Genomic DNA, 21,532 nt, shown 5'->3' with positions numbered 1-21,532 from the left:
AGGAATTTATCCTTCAGACATTGGTTTGTTCAATTCAATAGGCAGCCTTGTTTATAACATCAATAAATTAGAAACAACCTGAAGTTTGGGTATCTCCTACATAAATTATAATGTTTTTCTACAATTCAATATTAAGCAGCCATTAGTAAAAGTGTTTTAGAAACATACTTGTTATATAGATGTCTAGAATCAAATAGATTCCAAAATGCTTCTTATGTGAAAATACTGATGCAGACACACACACCCATACTGTTTGAAAAAAATCTACAAGAACAGATATTAGCTTGGAGTGGTGGCACCTGCTTGTAATCAGGACTTGTGAGGTTGAGGCTGGAGGATCATAAATTTGAGACCAGCCTCAGCAATTTAGAAAAGGGATGGGGATGTAGCTCAGTGGTAAAGTGCCTCTGGGTTCAGTTCCCAGTACTGAAAAACAAAAGGACAAAAAGGACAGGTAGCAAAATATTTATAGCAGTTACATCTGAATTTTGAGATTGAAGCTTAAATGTTTTGTGCTTATTCATATTCTCTATTTTCTCCATTTAATATGTATTACTTGTCTAGTTGATAATCTTTTGGAATAAACACTCTAATGCTAGTGGAAATTGACCCATATAGTGGAAGGTAAGCTGTTGGAATTTAGACTGTTTCTTGAGCTTAGTTATACACGTAGCCTCAGGGGCTAGACACTGAGTCTGATAGTCCCCTCTGTATGATGCTGTTAGGGAAGGCTAACCAACATGGTGTTGATTTCATAGAAAGAGGGCAAGAAACAGATTCTTTTGCTGAGAGAATTAAGATAGACTTCATGGAGCTTCCTTGGCTCCTAAAAATATTTGAAAGCTTTAAACAGATAATTGGAAAAACATTTCCAATAGAAAGAATGGTGGCAGTGAAGAAGGAAAGAGGGGGTAGGGGGGTTGCTCAGTGGTACAGTACTTGCCTTGTGTGTGTGAGGCCCTGGATAACATCCCCCAGCACCACACACACACATCATGAGCAATGTTAAAGAAATAGCAAGTGCATCCATTGCATAGAAGCATAGGATATCTGGGAGAGTGCGTAGAAATAATTCTCCAATACTGTACAGGAACACATCACAGGGCCTTTATTTGGCAGGCAGCCAGGAGACATGTTTGAGCTGGGGAATGGTGAGCTACTTAGCTACTTTTTTAGAGTCATGAACCTGACAGGTTATACAATTGAAGACCAAAGTCTGAAAATGTCAAAATCAGTTTCTAGTTCGAAGCTGGAAACAAACTGAGGATGCTGGTGTTTGCCTATTTGTCAAGTAGGCGGCATGTCACTCAGGTTTTAAGGTGAAGATTCATGCTTTGGGGTGTATTCGACTTGAGGTTTTTACTTCCCTATGTTCCCCAATTTTGTTATGGCATTACTAGCTGCTAGTTGCTAAGAATGGCATGGTAATGTCTAGAGCTAGAGACAAAAGAGGGAATGTCCACAGGCAGGATGTATAAAACAGGATTTTGTTTGTTTGTTTTGGTCAAAGAGGTAAGATGTTTAGTACAAATTTCTTACACATTTAGAAGAAATATTTTGAGGGCTGGGATTGTGGCTCAGTGGTAGAACACCCGCCTAGTGAGTGTGAGGTGCTAGGTTCAATCCTCAGCACCACATATGAATAAATAAAAAATAAAGGTATTGTGTCCACCTACAACTAAAAAAAAAATAAAAATAATAATAAAAAAGAAAAATATTTTGGTTCCTTGCAGTTGCCTCAACATATTAGCCCCAAATTCTGAAGGTAAATGCCTGAAAAGTTGTATTGATTTGGTTTGAGGAAATTAACAAATGTCCCTTTTGAAACTAGGTCAATTCCTTATTTTAATTTCTGATCTAATACAAGACTCCAGCTGTCAGGCTCTTTCATTAATCCTCTATCAGTGAAATCCCCTTTAAAATACATTGTAATTAACTTGCAGGAATGGACAGCAAAGGTAGAATTCAGATAATATGTGGTTATAAGTGTCTCTTGTGGATATGGCTATATAAACCTTTTAGAAGTCATTTAAAATGCTTGGAGAGAGAGTATTTTAGTGGGAATTCTTTCCATTGTAAGCTCCCCCAACTCCAGTACTGGGGATGGAACCCAGGGTGATGCTATACTACTGAGCTACATCCCCAGGTGCCTCCTGCCCCCTTTAAATTAATTTTAAGATGGGAAGTTGGTAAGTTGCCCTGGCTGGCCTTGAACTTTTGATCCTCCTGCCCCAGCCAGTGTATGGCGCTGCACTGATCCTGAAATTTACTCTAGAATTTCTAACAGTTTTGGCCTCAATAATTCAGACTAGGCAACTTGATTTTGCTGAAATGTTCAGAAGGAACTTTTGATTTCAACATAAACATTTTTAAGAACTTCAGTGTAATTATCCTTAAACCAGTGTGGGTCTCACTAGTGCCACAGGAAAGCTGGTTATAGCTGATGGTATGCCTGGAGTGAGGGTCTGAAGAAGACTTGGAAGGGCTGATTAAGACATGCTATAAAACTATCAATGTAGAAAAAAAGTCACTCTTACTCATTTGGTTATGTATTAGTTTCAGCCACTACTATGAAATTTAAACATGAAGAAAATTGCTTTCTGCAATTTGAGGTCTCCATCAAAGAGTTCTGGGTATGTAAGTGTGGACTTTGAAAAACAGCCCAAGTAGTTATACTTCCTGCCCTAAAGAAAATAGGAGGTATCAATCAAACCCAGGGTCTCACATATGCTGGGCAAGCACTCTATCACAGAGGTACATCCCCGGCACTTGTTATTTTTTATTTTATTTAGAGTTTTGCTGAGTTGCCCAGGATGACCTCAAACTTGTGACCCTCTTACCTTAGCCTATGGGTAGCTGAGATTGCAGGTGTGTCTTGCTGTAGCTGGCTGTAGAGTCCCTTTTCAACTGAATTGAGTTTCTCCTAAATACACAGCATTACAGTTTTTGTCACTGTCCGAGGTACTATAAACTGGGAATAAAGAGGCAGCAGCTTCGTCTTAAGAACTGTATCCTCTGGGGACCTGTCTAAAGTAAAAGAGAATAAGATAACTGTTGAGAAGGAAAATAAAATTGAGTGCTGGATTACACTAAATGTGGAAAACAAATGCCCTCCCAGAACTATTTACTACTTACCTTCTTGTATGTGTATGTGTTGGGGGGGGGGGTGGGCGGGGTGGGCGTGCTGGGCTTTGAACCCAGAAGTTTTCTACCTCTGCACTATATCCTCAGCCCTTTTTAAAGTTTTTTATTTTGAGATAGATGTCTCTGATTTGCTCAGGTAGGCTTCCAACTTGTAATCCTGCTTCCTGAGTAACTGGGATCACAGGTGTGAGCCACCAAGCCTGGCTACTTTTTAAACACAAAGGAAACGGTAAGTGGAGAATTCAGATTAAGGAGGGTATCCAGAGAAAGTGATATGTTGCAGTATTCCTAGGGTTACATGTGATTCGAAGCAGTTTAGATGTGTTCAGATAAGACCACAGTGATCAAAACCAATTTGCAACAGCTAATAGATGCATGAATAGGGTCTTTTAATTAGAAATACTATATGTGTATGTGCTTTTAGCTTTTAAATTTTTCAGAAAAAAGTATAAGTCCTCTATAAAATGCATTTCTACTTTTACTATTCTATAACTATAAATAAAACATCTTAGTACTTGCTTCCTAAAATAGCAATACCCAAGCTTCTGGCATTTTGTTAGGTAAATACTAAGTTCTGCCAAATGCCAAATCATTTTGATAATTTTGAAGATCAAATCTAGCTTTTACATATTCCTTGTATAAAATATTTGAAAGTCTACAAAAAAATTTAATTCTCACAAATACTAAGAATACATTGTAAATGCAGTATCTTTTTCAGTTGTCTTCAGAACAACTAGATCTTCTTTTTTAATATATTCCTAACTACACATGCACACACTCTTACCCCTCCCATTTCTGATGTTTTCTTAGAAATACAAAAGAATTCAGGATCACACATTTCTACATAATAAGGTTTTGTTAAGAACAAGCAGAAGAAGTAGGGAAATTGAGACATGTTTGTCATGGGGTACAAACCTTTGAGTCAGCAGATGAACAACTTCTTGGGAACCAACATACAGCAAGGTGACCATAGTTAATATTGTGTTGTATGCTTGAAATCTACTAAGACAGTAATCATTGAAATCTACTAGACCTTAATCATTCTCAACACACACACACACACACACACACACACAGAAGCTATGTGAGGTGATGGAAGTGTTAATTGATTGTGGTCACTGTCTCACAGTGTATACATAGAGCAAATCATTATGTTGTACCTTAAGTATATATAATTTTTATTTGTCAATTATATGTCAGTAAAGTTGGGGGTGTGAAAACAAGCAGAATATACAACTAGGTATTTATTTCTTAATCTCAGCGTTCTTGCTGCTGCTTAAAACTTCCTGTTTTATAGAAACCAATTTGTTAGTAGCCACAAGCTAAGAGGGAAAAAAAGAAAAAAGAACAAGGTGACAAATTACAGATTTGATGAGAGAGCGAGTACCAAAGCACATGAGCTGCTTCCACATTATCCCATGTCAAGATACCATTCTCTTCTGTTTTGAGGATAGCAGCACAGACTCAGACTGAAGGAGAGCTGAGGGATTGATTTCTTTTGTGTGTGTGTGTGTGTGGTATTGGGAATCAAATCCAGGGCCTCACACCTGATAGGCAAGTGTTCCACTATTGAGCTACAACATCCCCAGCCCTTTTTATTATTTTATTTTGAAGCAGCCTTTTGCCAAGTTGCCCAAGCTGGCCTCGCCTCGAACCAGCAATTCTCTTGCCTCAGCCTCCTGAGTAGCTGCAGTACTATGCCTAGCTGAATTGTGGTCTTAACCATGGAGCTGCTATAACTTGACCCTGGAGACAGCAGGCATTGAGTGGGAGGGAAATAAATAAGCATATGGAACTGAAGCTCATGGAGTCCTCAGAGTTCTCCCAAAACTGCTTTGTAGTCAAGTTCCCAGTTCATCAACTATTGAGTATGGTAATATTTTTGTTATGGATTATCATGTGATGTTGACTTTATAAACAAATCTTTTCTTCTTAGTTCACTAGAATTTATGTATTTTTAAAAACCTTTTTAAAAAGTGATTCCCATTACTTTAAATTGTAAGTTGTCAGTTTAATCTTTATCCATCTGCTGCTATCCAACATTGATAGAGTTTTGCTATATATCAAAAGAATCCACAAGGGGAGTGATAAGCTAATGCCTTAGTCTTAAGAAAATAACAAGAATGATGTGTGTAGTTATAATTGTGCCTCATAAGATATTTACTGTGCAGTTCAAGATGATGCATATTTGATAGTACCCACTGCTCCATGCCCTGAGTCATAGAAATCTTATGCCATTTGTCATACATAACACTCTTTATTCTCTTTCCTCTCTTGTTAGCGTTCAGTTGTTTTTCTGGATGAATGCACCATCATTTAGTAAAAAACTATTGTTCCTAGAGGAAGAGTAGTGCACTGTCTCCACACAATGTCCTGTCCTGTCCTCCTTCCCTGCCTGCCTTCTCTCCTTGTGGTACCAGTCATTTCCCATCCACAGGCCACAGTGGCCTGAGTGCTTCCTGGGTGCTGGAAGCAATATGTTATTTACAGCGCAGATGCTGCAGTAGAACATAGTATAGTGTAGGGATTATAGAGCCTGCTATTTATAGGTATTCCTGTCCCTTGGTACCAGCCACTCCACAGGGAGTGGTTCCCGGACCACCCTGCCATAGATAACTAAATTCACAGATACTCAATTCCTGTCTATAAAGAAGCTATTTGCCTATAACCTACCTGCATCCTTCCACATACTCTAAATCATCTCGAGATTACTTATAATGCCTAGCACAATGTAAATGCTATATGAATAGTTGTTATACTATATTATTTAGGGAAACAAAAGGAAAAAAGTCTATATTTTCAGTGCAGACAAAAACTTTTCTCCCCTAAATATTTTATTTTCTTACTCCAACAGGTATTTACTCTCCCTCTTATATCAAAAAAGAAGAAAAAAGGAAAGAAAAAGATTGAGAATGTGGAAAATCCAAATTCTACAAAATCTGAATTTCTTTTCTTTTTAGATATACATGACAGTAGAGTATATTTTGACATATTATACATATATGGAGTATAACTTATTCTAATTAGGATCTCATTGATGTGATTGTATATGATGTGGAGTTACACTGGTCATATATTCATATATGAATATAGGAAAGTTATGTCCAATTCATTCTACTGTCTTTCCTGTTCCCTTCTCCCTCCCTTTCCTTCATTCCCCTTGTCTAAGCCAATGAACTTCTCCCCCAAATATTTTCAATCTGAGTGTGCTGAGTTGATGGAAGGGGAACTTGCAGATTCAGAAGACTAACAGGACTGGGCCCCAGCAAGCTCTTCTGTTCTGTATCTCTGAGCTATCTCATCCGTAGGATTAGCATAATAGGGTTATTGTGAAATTAGACCAGTTTGCATGGCTATAAGCCCTCAGAATAATGTTTAACACAGATGATTTCTGTTTAAATAGATTTAAATAGATATGTTTTCAAAAATACATAAACTAAGAAGAAATAAAAATGTGTGAGGCAGCATCACACATAATTAAACTACCATTCATAATGAAGAATTATTCAGTCTTTAAGGTCTGTAGTACCAGGTTGAGAAGCCCTGCACTAGAGAGATAATTTGAATCCATACAGGCTACTTTCGACAATGTAAGCAACATGCTGGACTGAACTGGCACTCCACGGACCCCTGTTAAGTATTTGTAGTTTCAAGGGCATTAGAAATTTTCACTGCCCAGTCCTGTAAGTGCTTGAGCCTCCTTCATCTTAGAAGCTCTGGTTGTCTGATCTCTACTGTGCCAGCTTCAGCTGCTCAAAGGGGCTCAACAGAGGGGGATTGGTGGATTTTAATTTCTTATAATAAATTATATCTTCTTTTCCAAATTAGGCTCACCCAAACTCATGAGCTTAATTTATTTTAATCAGAGTATTCTGGCTCCTATGCCACATACATTTAAATTCTACAAGGACAGGCCAGGATAAGGATTTTTATCAAGATCCTTTTCCCTTAGTCCTCCCTTCATGACTATATTTAAAAAAAATAAAATAAAATAAAACCCTTTTAAAGATAAGCCTAAGGCAAAACTGTTATACTGTTATACTGTTATACTGTGGTTCACAGTATAACTTATCACTGACTGAAATTCTGGGGACCTATATGTATTTCATTGAGAAATAATTTTTAAATCTTTAGTATTTGTATTAATTGTTTTTTTTCTTCTCCTTGAAGACCTATAATGTTTTTCAGTATTTGATAAAGCAAGTCAGTCTTTGGGCCTTCTGAACAAAGCAAGGAAACTTCACTCGGTTTCACAATGGCTCCATGTCTGTCCTCAGCAAGGAAGGGAGAGAAAGAACAGAGGTCTCTCTGCCTGACTGATTCTAAATGACCGCCTTTTTCAAATGCTCCTGGTGTGGGAACAAAATCAGCCCTAATCTTTAGGGTTTTAAATGTCAATTTTAATGTATCTGGAAGCCAAAAGACAGAAGAGTTTGGAGAAATAGTAAAAAAAAAATGATTTTGGTGAAAGAATTTTGTTTTTAATGTGTGTTCCATGCACATCCCGTTTGGGGCTCCAGTGGAGTTTGAGTCCTGAGATTGGGCTGATGTTTAGCAACCTTTCTTTACCAGGAGAGGCCTCCTCTGCTGCAGCTCACACCCACTGGAGCTTTGCTGGCTGTTTTGAGCAGGAGCCATTCCCAGCTTTTGCTTGGTTCAGTGAACAGGGTCACTGCTCAGAACAGCGGCTGCAGAGCCAGGTCCCGCCACCCTTTTGCTTTTCTCCCAAGTGTACCTTAAGCTCTGACAGAGGGGAGAGGCTAGCGTGATCAAAAAGCCCCATCACTGGTTATTTGGTCTTGGCTGCCTGAGGGACTCAAAACAAGAAGAGGGAGACATGCAGACATGTTGCAGCATATTCAAGAAAGAAGGATTTTAGAATGGAAGATGCTAACATGGACTGTAAGTTCTCCAGCTCAAAATGTATTTTGAATACCTTAATAAGGGTCTGTCAGGCAGTTGCAAAACCAGTTTTGACAAATGTAACACAACAGGTGAAATAGAGTAGGAAGTCTTGTAATAGAGCCTATTTAAAAAAATTGTTTTTGATATTCTTAAAAAAGGAGTGGGGATTTTAACTAAATAAAATGATCTCTGTTATGTTACATAAATAATGGGCATTTACTTCACTCTTTATTTCCTGGAGCTGTGTGATAGCTTCTGTGAGAACTGAAGGTAAACGGTCATTCTCCATTTTTCATATTCCTACTTTTTTTCTTTCGGCAAAAACAAAATGAAAACACAAATAACATCTAAGATCGCCTTAAAGAAACTGCCAAATTTGGACAGAGCAAACTGCACATGTACAATCATGCTACTGTCCAAAGAAAACTTTGGTATAGAATTTATTTGTGATTTGTCTGTTCTCAATATTTGTGGTTCACATGGATGGAAGAGTTCTGTTATTTGCTTACTAAAAGAAAGGTATTTCTCTTGTCTCCCTCTTGTTTTTATTTAGTTTTGCTTTTATCAGAAACATTTGCATTTTCCACTTGAGTTTCCTTAACAGGATGCTTTCATTTCCATGGCATGTAAAAATGTGGGCTTTACAGAGAAAAATTCAATACTGGAATCTTATGTACTATACTTTAGATAATTATTTTTATCACCTTGTTTAAAGAAGTTTCTATAGATAGGTGTTTCGTGAAGTTCAATTTTTAATCATATAAAGATGTTTTCTTTGCAAAATTCATCTTCATTTTCATAATATTTGCAATTTTCTATGATAAAATTCCTCTAGAAAAGAAATACAAATTTTATATAGTTGCCAGTATCCAGAAGCCATTAGGAGATGGGTTATGATGTGAATAAGTGGTTTGTTTTTATGTTTTATGACGAGAGTAAGAGCAGCACATAGAAATATCTTTGTATATCTGAGTTTGTTGTTTATTTTGACAGTTACTAGTTCTGTGGCTTTTAGACATATTACATCTCTGTTGATATTTTTATACAGTGGAATAAACTCAAATTTTCAGGGCTTTTATACATAAAAGACAAAATGCCTCAACTAAAATTTGTTCAGTAAACTGGATTTTAAATTCTTTTTGCCCTTAAGTGAGGCAATTTATGGAGACATATCTTTCTATTTAGAAAGTATATTTATATATAATATTTGAATATTAGGATAAAGTATACTTGATGGATAAGCACTAGATTTTGTTTTGTTTTTTGTTTGCTTTTTATGTAGGATAAAAACTGAGATTACTGACATCCAATGAAATACAGGTTATTCTGTAAGGAAATCGGATAAATGTCCACCAGATAAGTTTAGAATTGAGAAGGAATCTTTTTTTTTTTAATCCAGATGACTGGTCATAAAATCCTAGATAAGTAGCTCAAAAACACTAAATGATTATAGATGCTGGATTTTGGTCCTACTTTTCCAATTGCCATCTTTTTATCTGATGTTGTATAGTCCCCACAACAGTAAAAACCAGATGCCTAATGTTTCCATTGATTTGGATTTCAAGGTTAAAGGGGAGCCGGCCTCTACCCACACAGCAGCCCCCTGCTCATTTGTCCAAGTCCACACAGTCGTGGGAGCAGAACCTGTTCTCACCACTGAGCTGTACTGAGTAAGAGGGGGTTGGGGACAACTGTCCTCTAATGATTTGGCTCTCCATAGCACTACCCTTTCCCACAGCTTTAATGTGTGCAGTCCATTAAACGTGTGCAAGGCTGGGGGATTTTGTCTGTTTTGTGCACTGTTGTACAAGAAGTACCTAGAATGGGATGGTAATGCCACAGAAAAGCCAGTAGTTTATCAAATTTATGAGCCCATCCCTAGACTAAAGTAGGGCAGAGAAGTAGGAGAAGCCATACCTAAACCTTTGTAAAACCCAACAAATGACAACACCAGTTGCAGCTTTATATAAAATTAAGAGCCTCACTGCAGGAGAACATGCTAATTATTTCTGTAGCTAACAAACCTCTACTGTTATTTTCTGACTTTTAGAAATGTTAATATCTTGATACCTACACGACAGCAATGTTTCAAGGAGAAAAGAAAACCAAAAAATTTACTTCCTACATGACAAACAACTGAACTAAGTACTCTAGAAAGATAATTTTGCAATAAAATGCCAGGTGGTAGGCTGGGGGTGTGGCTCAGTAGTAGAGTGCTTGCCTGTCGAGCTCAAGGCTCTGGGTTGGATCCAGGGCCTGAGAAGGCGAACAGGCCAGGTGGTGGGCTGATTAATATCCTTCACCCTCCTCCCTACAGTGAAGGTCACCTTGGTGGCAAACTCAAGCTCCTTTACCAGAAACTTTATGTTGGCATATGTTTTAGAAATTAAAAGTCATGTTAAGGAAGCACTCACAAAATACGAGCCTTTCTGAAACTTGAGTCTTCACTTTGGTCAAGAGACAGAGATTATGCTTGAAAGTCTGAAGGCTAGATTTCCATAGGCAAGCCCTCTTCACCTCTCTGAGCCACAGACCCCTCTGTGAAAAAGCAACAATCATTCCTGCCATTTATTTATTTGGAAAACACTGTACCATGGTTGTTAATAGGTTTTAAGTCAAACTGGTATGAATTTTATTCACAATTTAGCCATTTACATTGGACAGATTACTTCTGTGAGCCTTAGTTTCCATTTCTGCTCAGTGAGGAGAGTATTCCCTAGCATGCAGTCTAGCTATCAGGAATAAATTGACACAGGGGGTTTAAGGCATCTAGTACCGTCTGTTGCATAGTAGTTATTCAACAGGTGACAGTTGTTTTTATGATTATTTACCATTTAGGTATGTGGTATGCCTTTTCAGTTATCTGGCCAAACTCTTAAAGTATATTAATTGTCCACTATTACTCTGAAAATCTGGTGGAAATTTTCTCAATGATTTTCTATAACTTATTCTTTTTTTATTTTATTTTTTTGGTACCAGGGATTGAACTTAGGGGTGTTTAACCACTGAGCCACAGCCACAGCCAATTTGGTATTTTATTTAGAGACAAGGTCTCACTTGAGTTGCTTAGGGCCTCACTAAGTTGCTGAGGTTGGCTTTGAACTTGCAATCCTCCTGCCTCAGCCTCCTGAGCCAATGGCATTACAGGCATGTGCCACTGCACCCTGTACTTTACTGAGCCTAATGGTGTGTACATTAGATGGTGTTCTTTGAAACAAACATCAATAAAATCAAAGTTTTCAGATGCCATCATTCACTCATCTAAACCTCCCAAGATCTCAAACTACCTCTGGTGAAAGGGAGTTGAACTTATATAGCAGACCCCACAGATATTCCTAGGGAAGAAGGACTGAGCACCGCGTGAAGGATAGGAGTTGAAATTCTCATTTAGGAATTGGCGTGTTGCTCATGGGTCTTCTGAATAGCCAAAGAGCTTAAAGATCAAAATCTGCTTCATTGTAGAAATGAGATACAGAAACAGAAAAGGGGGAGTCTTAAAAGAACGGTATGAAGATAGTAAAACATACTGTCAAACAGCCTAAAGATGTTTAAGGTCTGAGAGTTAGCACCTAAAGTTTAAGGTGCAAATCACATAGTAGAAGCCACCAGTCCTCTTTCATAGCACTTTGCTGAGTCACTGTTTAGGTAATGTTCTCCGACCTGTAGTTTAATACTAAATTGCCAACATTTGTATGTCATCTTGACAATATATTTTTTTTTATCAAAACATGAAGGTAATATGAATAAATAAAATTTAATTGAGCCATGAGCTGAATGATCTTTTAAAACTTAGGTTAGGATCTTTAATATATAAGAACAGAGGTACTCTGGGGACACAGCTCAGTGGTAGAGCACTCTCCTGGCACACATGAGGCCATGGGCTTCATCCCCAGTACTTGGGTAGAAATACAGATGTGAACGACCAGTATATGACTATTTAGCATAAATACGATCTTTTATGCATTTTTAATCCCCAAAGTCATTTGTTCACTATAATCTAAAAACTCCAGTACTGATTAGAGAGGAGACTAGTACCCTAAAAGAGTATAAGTAATTCCATAAGAGTTATAGTTAGATGTGATGATCTCTACTTACTTCAAAATACAATTTTCGGCTGGGGTAATAGCTCAGTGGTAGAGCCTTTCCTTGCACATGTGAGGCACTGGATTCGATCCTCAGCACACATAAAAGGAATGGTATTGTGTCCATCTACAACTAAAAGAAAAATTTAAAAATAATTTATAAAAAATTGCATAAAATTTTCAAGTTGGGTAAATGGTATGCACCTATAATCCCAGCTACTCAGGAGGCTGGGGCAGGAGGATTGGAGGATGGCAAGTTCAAAGCCAAGACTGGGTGACTTCCTGAGAGCCTATCTCAAAGTTAAAATCGTAAAAAGGGCCGTCGACATAGCTCAGTGGCAGAGCACTTACGTATCTTATATGAGGCATTGGGTTCTAACCCCAGTACCATATACACCTAAATCAATATATGCATAAACATACACATATTTAGTATAATTTTCAAATACACTTCTTAAAGGCGTCAGTGTTTTTAATTAGAAGTTACTTTCCTTCAAGGCCTATTGTATTTTAACAGATAATGCTGTAAAACCAGTTCTGTATTATAATCTTTTGGGTAATGCAAAGTATCTTATCAGAGACAGGACAAAATAACATCATCTAAAAAGCAAGTAACATGTTTTGAAGGGCCAAGAAGGTAAAAGTTAATATTTAAGCTTTCCACTTACTTGATCTAATATTAACAATGCACAGTTTTCATGTCTTTCTGTAACAACATTTACAAAGCACTGAGTCAAAGATTAACATTTTAAGACTTGTGGGGGAGGGGCACAGCTCAGTGGTAGAGCTCCCCATTAGATTGTGGGAAACCCTGAGTTCAATCCCTAGCACTGTCCTCCCACAAAAAAAAAGAAGTCTTTCTTTGAGTATAAAAGTTTATTTTACTGATAATTAAAAAAACACAATTTAACTATGTAAACATTTCAATATATTTTAGTCATGGTCAAGATAAAAATTAACAAAAATGTATCATGAGGAATTTTACTTGGATTTAAATTAAGTAAAATCACCAAGAACTAAGCAAAAGCTATTTATATATACAAATTGTATCTATACCTGAGCGTCTTTTGGTGATCAAATATGGAGTTTTGGGTTTTTCTTAATTTTTTTTATATATTCTTAAGTAGATTCATAAACATTGTGTATTTTAACTCTTTATAGATATGCAATGAGTATTGAAATGGGGCTCTTGTGCATACTCTTATTTATGTCAACTTTGGTTTTGTGTTTTATTTATTATTTATATATTTATTTGCCATACTGGTTATTAAATCCAGGGCACTGGACCATTGAGCTATATCCCATATCCCTTTTCATTTTTTATTTTGAAATAGGGTCTCACTAAATTGCTGAGACTGGCCTCAAACTTGCCTCCGAAATTTCTGGGATTACAGTGTGTAGTACCATGCCCAGCAGTTAAATCAACTTTGTATAGAGTTTTAGGCTTTGTGTATAAATTATGCTCTCTGTAGTCAGTAGCACCTGATTGAAATCCAGTTATAGGAACCTAGCAGTTGCATTCCCCTTAGAAAATTTGAAATGGAAGTGATACATTCTCATTGGATCTAGAGAAGGGCTATGTTCTTCATGAATTATTAAATTTATTGTGCAGCAGACAGGTCTGGGAACTTCTTAGCATTTATTTTATTTTTGGATTGAACCAGGGGTGCATAATCATTAAGCCACATTCTCAGCACCATCGTACCCTTTTGAGACAGCGTTGCTAAATTGCCTCATCCTTCTGGGTTGCTGAGATTGCAGATGAACGCCACTGCACCTGGCATGCTACCTTTTCTTAGATATCTATCTGTTGTAGTTTGGATCTGAAATGTGTCCCAAAGGCTCCTATGTTGAAAGCCCAGTCTCCAATGCAGCATTGTTCAGAGGTGAGCATTTTGGAAAGTGGTTAGATCCTGAAGGCTCTCATGGATTAATCTCTAATGTGCTAATAATTGAGTAGACTATTGGAAGGTAGTGGAAACTGTAGGAGGTAGGGCCTAGTTAAAGGAAGCAGGTCACTGAAATGCCCTGGAAGGTTTGTCATGTCCAGCCTCTTCCTTGCGCTCTTTGTTTCCTGACTGCTATGAGGTGGGCAGCTTTGCTCTACCATGCCGTCACTGCCATGATGTTCTGCCTCACCATGGGCCCATAGTCAACAAGCCGAATAACCATGGGCTGAAATCTCTGAAATCATGAGCCAAAATAAATCTTTTCCAAATTGATTTTCTCAGATATTTGTCATAGCAACAAAAAACTGACTAAAACATCATCCATCCATAAATGGACACTTAAGTTGTATCACATCTTGGTGTTTTGAGTTACACTTCAGTGACTATGGGAGTTCCTATTTTCAGTTCTTTTGGACAAATATCCCCAACATAGTAGTGCTGGATCATAATTCTATTTCTAGTAGTTCTGTTTTTTAAAAATTTTTAGGAGCTTCCCTATTATTTTCTGTGACAACTGCACTATTTTACATTTGCACTAATAGTGTTCAAGGGTCCCAGTTTCTCCACATTTTTCTTTGCCAGTGCTCATCTCTTCTTTTTTTTTGACAAGTCATCCTGTGGCTATGAGGTCATATCTCATGGTAGTTTTAGTTGTACTTCCCAATGACTAGTGGTATTGAGCATCTTTTCATATATAGTTGGCCCCTCATATTTGCAAGGTTTCACATCTGAGAATTCAGCCAACCTATATTTGAGCTGAGTGTGTTGATGCATGTCTGTAATCCCAGTGACTTGGGATTCTGAGGCAGGAGGATCGCAAGTTCAATGACAGCCTAGGCAACTTAGTGAGACTCTGTCTCAAAATAAAGATTGAAGAAAATAAAAGGGGGTGGGTGTTGGGGATGTAGCTCAATGGTAGAGCACACCTGGATTCAATCACCATGAACCATTAAAAAAATTTTTTTTGTACTGAACATATACAGAGAGTTTTTTCTTCTCATTATTCCATAACCAATATAGTGAAACAGTTACTTAAATAGCATTTACATTGTATTAGGTAATGTAAGTCATCTAAAGGTGACTTATAGTATATGGAAGTATTACTTAAATTAGATGCAAATATTAAGCCATTTCATATGAAGAACTTAAACATCTGTGGATTTTGGTGTCTAAGGGGGTTCTAGAGCCAATTACTCATAGATCCTGAGGGACTTCTATCATCGTGTATAATAGCTGTAGAAGACAGCATTTATATCCTGCTGTAGGAACTCTTGGCAGTGACTTCATCCCTGTTACAAGTCCCTTCCTGGGCCACCAGTGTATCTTCAATATCTATTGAAATCTTAGCGGAAGGATCTATGCCTCCACAGGTCTTGCACTCTTGAGGTTCGCAGGAAGCACCGCAGGGATACTGCCAAGGTTGCAGTTTGCACCCTCTGCAGTGGTAGGCTGAGTCTCACCTGGGCCCATTTGAACAGCAGACTTACACTTAAGGCACCTAGCTGGCAGGGAGCCTTTTCTCTGCCTTGGAGGCCTCCACGTTCTAAAATTGTGACAGGCAGCCTGGAAGATTTCTATAAACTCTCAATGGACAAGGGGGTGGTCTTTCCTTCCTTATATGTGTACTGGGGATGGAACACAGGGTCTCAAGCATGCTGGGCATGTGCTATACCACTAAGTCAAGTTCTGTCTCCTTGTCCGTTGTTTTGATGAATGGCACCTGGCTCCTTTCTAGCCTTAAGAGTCTCTTTGTCTTGGCCACACCCTTGATATTCTCTCCCAAACAGGCTTTTGACTTATATGGCCAGGCTGGGTTTTCCAAGTGTTTCAGCTTTGCTTCTCCTTTAATGATAAATTCTTAGTGATAAGTCACTTCTTTGTTCTTCCATTTCACTCTATACAGTTAAAAGTAGTTGAGTAGTAACCTGAATACTGTGCTGCGCAGGCATTTCTCCTGCCAGATACCCTGGTTCATTGCTCTTAGGTTCTGTCCTCTGTAAGGCCCTAGGGCATGGTTGTACAGAGGATGTCCTTGATTATGGTTTCCAATACCTCATTCATTTCCCTATAAAACCTTATCAGAATAGCCTTTATTGTCTATTTTTCTGTCAGTGCTCTGATTACAAAGATATAAATAATCTGAGAAGTTCCAGCCTATTCCTAGTCATCTCTTCTGATTCCTCATCAAAATTGCGCTTCATGCCCCATATCTTTAAGATTTTTTTCTTTTTCTATTCTCCATTTTGTTTGTTTCTGCTCTGATCTTTATTACTTCCTTCTCCCAACTTTGGGCTTAATTTGTTCTTGGTTTCTATTTCCTTGAGGTTTAAAATAGATTGTTTATTCGAAATCTTTATTTTTTAATGTAGGTATTTATCACTATATACTTCTCTTACTACTGTTCTTGCTGTATTCCATAAATTATGTGTTTTTTGTTTTTTGTTTTTGTTTTTGGCACCAGGGATTAAACCCAGGGGCACTTAACCACTGAGCCACATCCCAGCCCTCTTTTTGTATTTTATTTAGAGACAAGGCCTTGCTGAGTTACTTAAGGCTTTGTTAAGTTGCTGAAGCTGGCTTTGAACTTGTGATCCAGCTGCTTCAGCTTCCTGAGCCTCTGGGATTGCAGGCATACACCACCACACTTGGCTGTGTGTTGTTTTTGTTTTCATCTCTAATTTTCCTATTGACTTTTGCTTTCACCTGTAGGGGAGGAGAATATCCTTTATTCATTTTAGGTTTTCCAGTTGGGCTCCTGTAAATCAGACTGACCAATGAAAGATTAATAAGAGAGAAAAAGTTTATTAACATGTGTATTATACATGCAAACAGGAGAGGGAACAGCATGGTCATGTAGGCCTACAAATTCCCAATGCATAACTAAAGACAGGATCCAGGAACAACAGGTCTGATGAATAAACATCTTGTGACAACAATTCAAAGTATCCCCCGGAACCAACAGCTTTCTTATCTTGGACAAGGCCCTACCTGACTTCTATGATAGTGATCCACAGGCCTGGGCCTGACCAAGGTCACCAGCTGTTCAGACCTCAGACCCTTGCTGCATGAGCCTAAGACCTTGCTGACCCCCTTAGAGATAGACTTTCAGTGACTAGAGTGTTGTTTTTCTCCCCAGGGTACCCATAGTAAGAATAAATTACTTTCCTGCCATCACCACCATTTATTTCTCAGATTGGCCTTTTGAGGCAGGTTACCAGACCTGTCCCATTGGGATCCTCCAGAGCCAGGTCTCTTACCTCCTAAAACTCTGGTTACAGGAGCACCTGATTGTGGGTAACCCACCTGGGTGTTAGAACTTGGGCCTTTAAATGCTATTTTAGGCTAAAACAAAGGAATAGGGATTTTGGGATTCTGGGCCAGGAAGACAGGCTATGGGAAGGTGACCAGGAAAAGTATGGTAAGCCAGGGTTGTTTGATAAGGTTTGATTTAGTGTGCACATTTGAGTTGGGTCCTTCCTCATTGATACAAGTTGAGTCTTCCTCTTCCTCTTAGTGAGTTGGAGGGAAATGTATCTCCAAATGAAAAATTTCCTTTATAAATATAAGTTTCTTTTCCACAAGAAAATATGCCCTCTTTTTTTTTTTTTTTTTTTTTAGCCATGCTGGGTATTGAACCCCAGGGATTTGTGCATTCAAGGCAAGCACTCTAACCAACTGAGCTATATCCCCAGCCCTGTGCCCTCTTTTGAAACTTCATTCTTTTTCTGCAAATTCTGTCCCTTAGCTCAAAATTCATATGCCAAAGAGGCACATTTTGGGGTGGCATATTCTGGTCTTCTTCAAACCCATTGACAGTTCTTTAAGAGTTTGTTGTTTAAATTCCACATATTTGTTGTTTTTCCAGTATCTGTTCTGCTCTTGATTTTTATTTTAATTCTGTAGTGGTCAAACCAGATGCTTGTTAGGATTTCAGTCTCTTAAATTTGTTAAGACTTGTTTTGTCATCTGTCCTAGAGAATCTTCCATGTGTGCTTGAAAAGAATGTATGTTCTGCTACCATTAGGTGGTATGTTCTATATTATCTGTTAGGTCCATTTGATCTATGATGTTGTTTAACTCCTGTTTCCTTGTTGATTTTTCTGTCTGGGTGGTCTATCCATTACTGAAAGTGGGCATTCAGATCTCCTGTTGTTTACTTTTTATTTCTCCGTCAGGTCTGTTACTGTTTGCTGTATATATATTTAGGTATTCAGATATTATATGCATATGTATTTATTGCTGTTTTATCTTACTGGTGAATTGGCCTTTTATTGTTATTTAATATTCTTTGTAACTGTTTTAATAGCGATACTTCACTGCTTATAGCTTGCTGATTCTCTTACTTCCAGAATTTCAGTGCTACATTTGGAAACACCTATCTAATATTCTGCTTTAGGTTACACTTTAGATGAAAGATATGAGATCATGTGACCAAGGATCCGTAAAAGGATAGTTCTAACTATAGATTAATCTTATTGTAGTACTCATAATTACATGCTGTCATCCATAAGGGGTAGCTTAAATTTAAGTAGACATCTGTTGTATTAGTCCATTTTCACACTGCTACAGCTAAATACACGAGGCTAGGTACTAATAAAGAAGCTTGTTAAGCCCACAGTTTTGGAGGGCCAAAAGCATGGCACTGACATGTTCACACACTAAAACAGTAATTTCAAAGTACTCAGCTTAATCTGTTTATCAGTACTACTTACATCAACAAATAAGAGACCACAATTTTAAGAGGATTCATTGAGAGAAACTGGTCAGCTCCAATGAAGGTCCCTCTGGCTCTATTACAGATAGTGCATGTTATCATGTTGGGAGCACCCCCAAGAGAGATCACATAGTGAGGCAGGAAGCCAGAGTGAGAAGGGGCCTGGCTTGCTCTCTAATAACACCTCTATTGCCAGGTTCTCAGGAGAACTATATCAGGTCCTTTCAAGGGCAACACCCCAAGTGACCCAGTCACTTCCCATGGCTCCACCTCTTAAAGGTCCTACCATATGTCCCGTTCCGTCACTGTGGACCTAGCCTCCATCTCTTGAACCCTTGGTGGAGGAATCCCGTCCAAACCATAGCATCTGTCCCAAATTTAACATCTCAAATAGTTGCAAGTAGTCCTTTGAATGAAAAGTAGCCAAAGAAAAGGTCTTTTAAGCTACAGGTAGATCATCTATGGGAAGTTGTTTTCATGAACATTTAAATTCAAATTAGCAGGCTGGGGTATGGCTCAGTAGTGGAGCATCTGCCTGGTACTCATGTGAGGCTCTGGGTTCTGATCCATAGCACTGCAAAAAAAAAAAAATCCAAATTGTCATTTCATGACTGTGAGCTTAATGGCTCAAAAGAAGGATGGATTCTGATGGATGGGGGAAGGCTAAGCACTTGTGGTTTAAAATTAGAATGGGGTAGACCCTACTGGTGATATATCTTTGCAGCCTCTGGTAAGTTTGGAAGAGCCTCAGGACTCTAAATGCCTGGGTAGACCTAGGGACCACATTAGAGACTGACATGTAAATATGGGGATGAAACATTGAAATGTAACAGTTCTGTATATATTTCCCAGAATTTTAGATCTAACCAAAGGAGACATATACTTATTTACACACCTAAATAATAACTTTAAAAACACCCCATACATTAGAAAAGAAAGATCAGTTTCTCTCAATAAACCCTCTTAAAATTGTGGTTGATGTAAGTAGTACTGATAAACAGATAAGCCGAGAACTTTGAAATTATTGTCTCAGCGTGTGAACACTCAGTTGCTTTTTTATTTAAAAAGTTCACATTATTTTACCAAATTTAGTCAAAATATTTTACCTGCCCATTACCTCCATATCAACATAAAGATAAAAACCAGATTAATTCACCAGAATTTATTGGGAATTCTAATACATAAATTAATCATAATTATAAAATTTCTGACTTCTTTATGGACATTGCTGTATTCAAGCGTATATTCTCTGACAAGAAAAGCCCTTCACAAATTATTAAATTAATTAGATGGCCTGACTGCTTCCAGAATCTTTAAACATACTTCTTGAACATTCAGTAGATTTTCCAGAAGGTACATTATGACAAATGCAGATCAGGAAATTTAAGGGCTCTCACCTTTAGCTAATTACCACTGCCGTAGAATCTTAGGCAATGCACTTGAAAACCTTGAAACAGCTTGGATTTATTATAAATTAATAACATAGGATGTTCATTAATTATTAAGCTTTGTTGAAATATGCTGAATGTTTTACACAGATTTTACTGCTAGTAGCTGTCATCAGAATGTTTCAAAATTATACCCTTGAGAAAAATGGAAAGGATTTTTACCCCTGCGTTCTCAGTTGCTCATTAGTTGAAAAAACATAACTTTTCTCTGCCCTTCCTGAGTTCTTAGTTGGAATGAACCCCTACAAGAAAAGCCAGATAACAAGGGGAAAAACAGGTTTATTAACATATCCACCTCCTGTACCCCTGGGAGATGGCAGGGAGGACTGAAAGTAGACCTCTTAAGAGGTGACTTGAATGCTTTGTCTGCAGAAACAAAGAAGATGTGGGGAGGTGACAGGAGAGGGAAATGGGACTGAGGTCCCTTTGTGGATGAGGGACCTTTCTCCATGGAGGATCTATAGTGAATTGCAGTCATCGTTCCCTTCCTCCACCCTTACAAGCAGAGATTTCCTTTTTGGATATAAGTTTCTCTCATGAAAGTGTAGCTTCTCTATTTTTAGAGCTTCTCTAGTATCTACTGTTTCCCAAAATAATCAGTTCAAAATAATCTTTATGCCAAAGAGCCATATTTGGGTGCCATATTCTGGTCTCCTGATGTTGTATTTTGGGGTAGCATCTCCTAAACTCCATCAGCAGCAACCTTTAAAATACAGGACAGCTGGGCTGGTGGTGCTGGTCAGTGGTAGGGCACTTGCACGGCATATCCCAAGCCTTGGGATCAGTCCTTGGGACCCCCCCCCCCAAAAAAAAGACATGGTTGTTATTTAATATACTCTCTTCCTGGAAAATATAACTGCACTTCCAAAAAAGTGGTTGTTTCCTCCAAATTATCTCTTAATAATTTAATATTTAGTCTACTCATTTTATTCTGAAGGATTCTTAATATTATAATCAGATAAAAAGTATTTCATGGAGGGAATTATAATGTTAAAAAAATCTAATTATCTAAGGGGAAATTATTATTTTAAAAAGTGAATTAAAGAAATCTCCTGGGAAATAAAATGGAATTGTATGTTGTTTTAATTATACTATTTTTCAACTTTTCTTTTGGTATAAAGGACAAAATATTTAACAGAAGCCACACAGATTTTTAAGTAGTACTATCTATTCAGGTTCATTTTTTTTGTTTTGTTTTCTGATCCCAGTGTTGAATGCACCTTCATTGTTGTGGTCCCTTGGCCAATGCCTGCCCTCCAGGGACTCTGTGGCCCGAAAGTTCCACTGGGT

At 37.9% G+C, this 21,532-nt stretch overlaps 1 protein-coding gene across 8 annotated transcripts in view; it reads left to right on the top strand.

Moving 5' to 3' along the window:
• The window catches only part of Map7 (microtubule associated protein 7), a 175,748-nt gene that overhangs the window by 67,159 nt on the left and 87,057 nt on the right, over window positions 1–21,532 (top strand). The window contains exon 1 of one of the 8 annotated variants that reach the window (XM_058581466.1): window positions 7,787–8,046. The exons of the other annotated variants lie outside the window; for them this stretch is intronic. Within the exon in view, the coding sequence (XP_058437449.1) occupies window positions 8,025–8,046 (22 nt within the window). The 5' untranslated portion in view covers window positions 7,787–8,024. Of the gene's footprint in view, window positions 1–7,786; window positions 8,047–21,532 lie in introns of those variants that run through there. 8 annotated transcript variants of the gene reach the window in all.

This window comes from Marmota monax, unplaced genomic scaffold, assembly GCF_021218885.2.
Source record: "Marmota monax isolate L192 unplaced genomic scaffold, Marmota_monax_Labrador192_F-V1.1 WCK01_AAM20220418_F8-fsc00030, whole genome shotgun sequence".
NCBI classification, from domain to species: Eukaryota; Metazoa; Chordata; class Mammalia; order Rodentia; family Sciuridae; genus Marmota; species Marmota monax.
The sequence above is the reverse complement of the archived record's forward strand: the minus strand, read 5'-3'. Positions and strand labels throughout refer to the sequence as shown.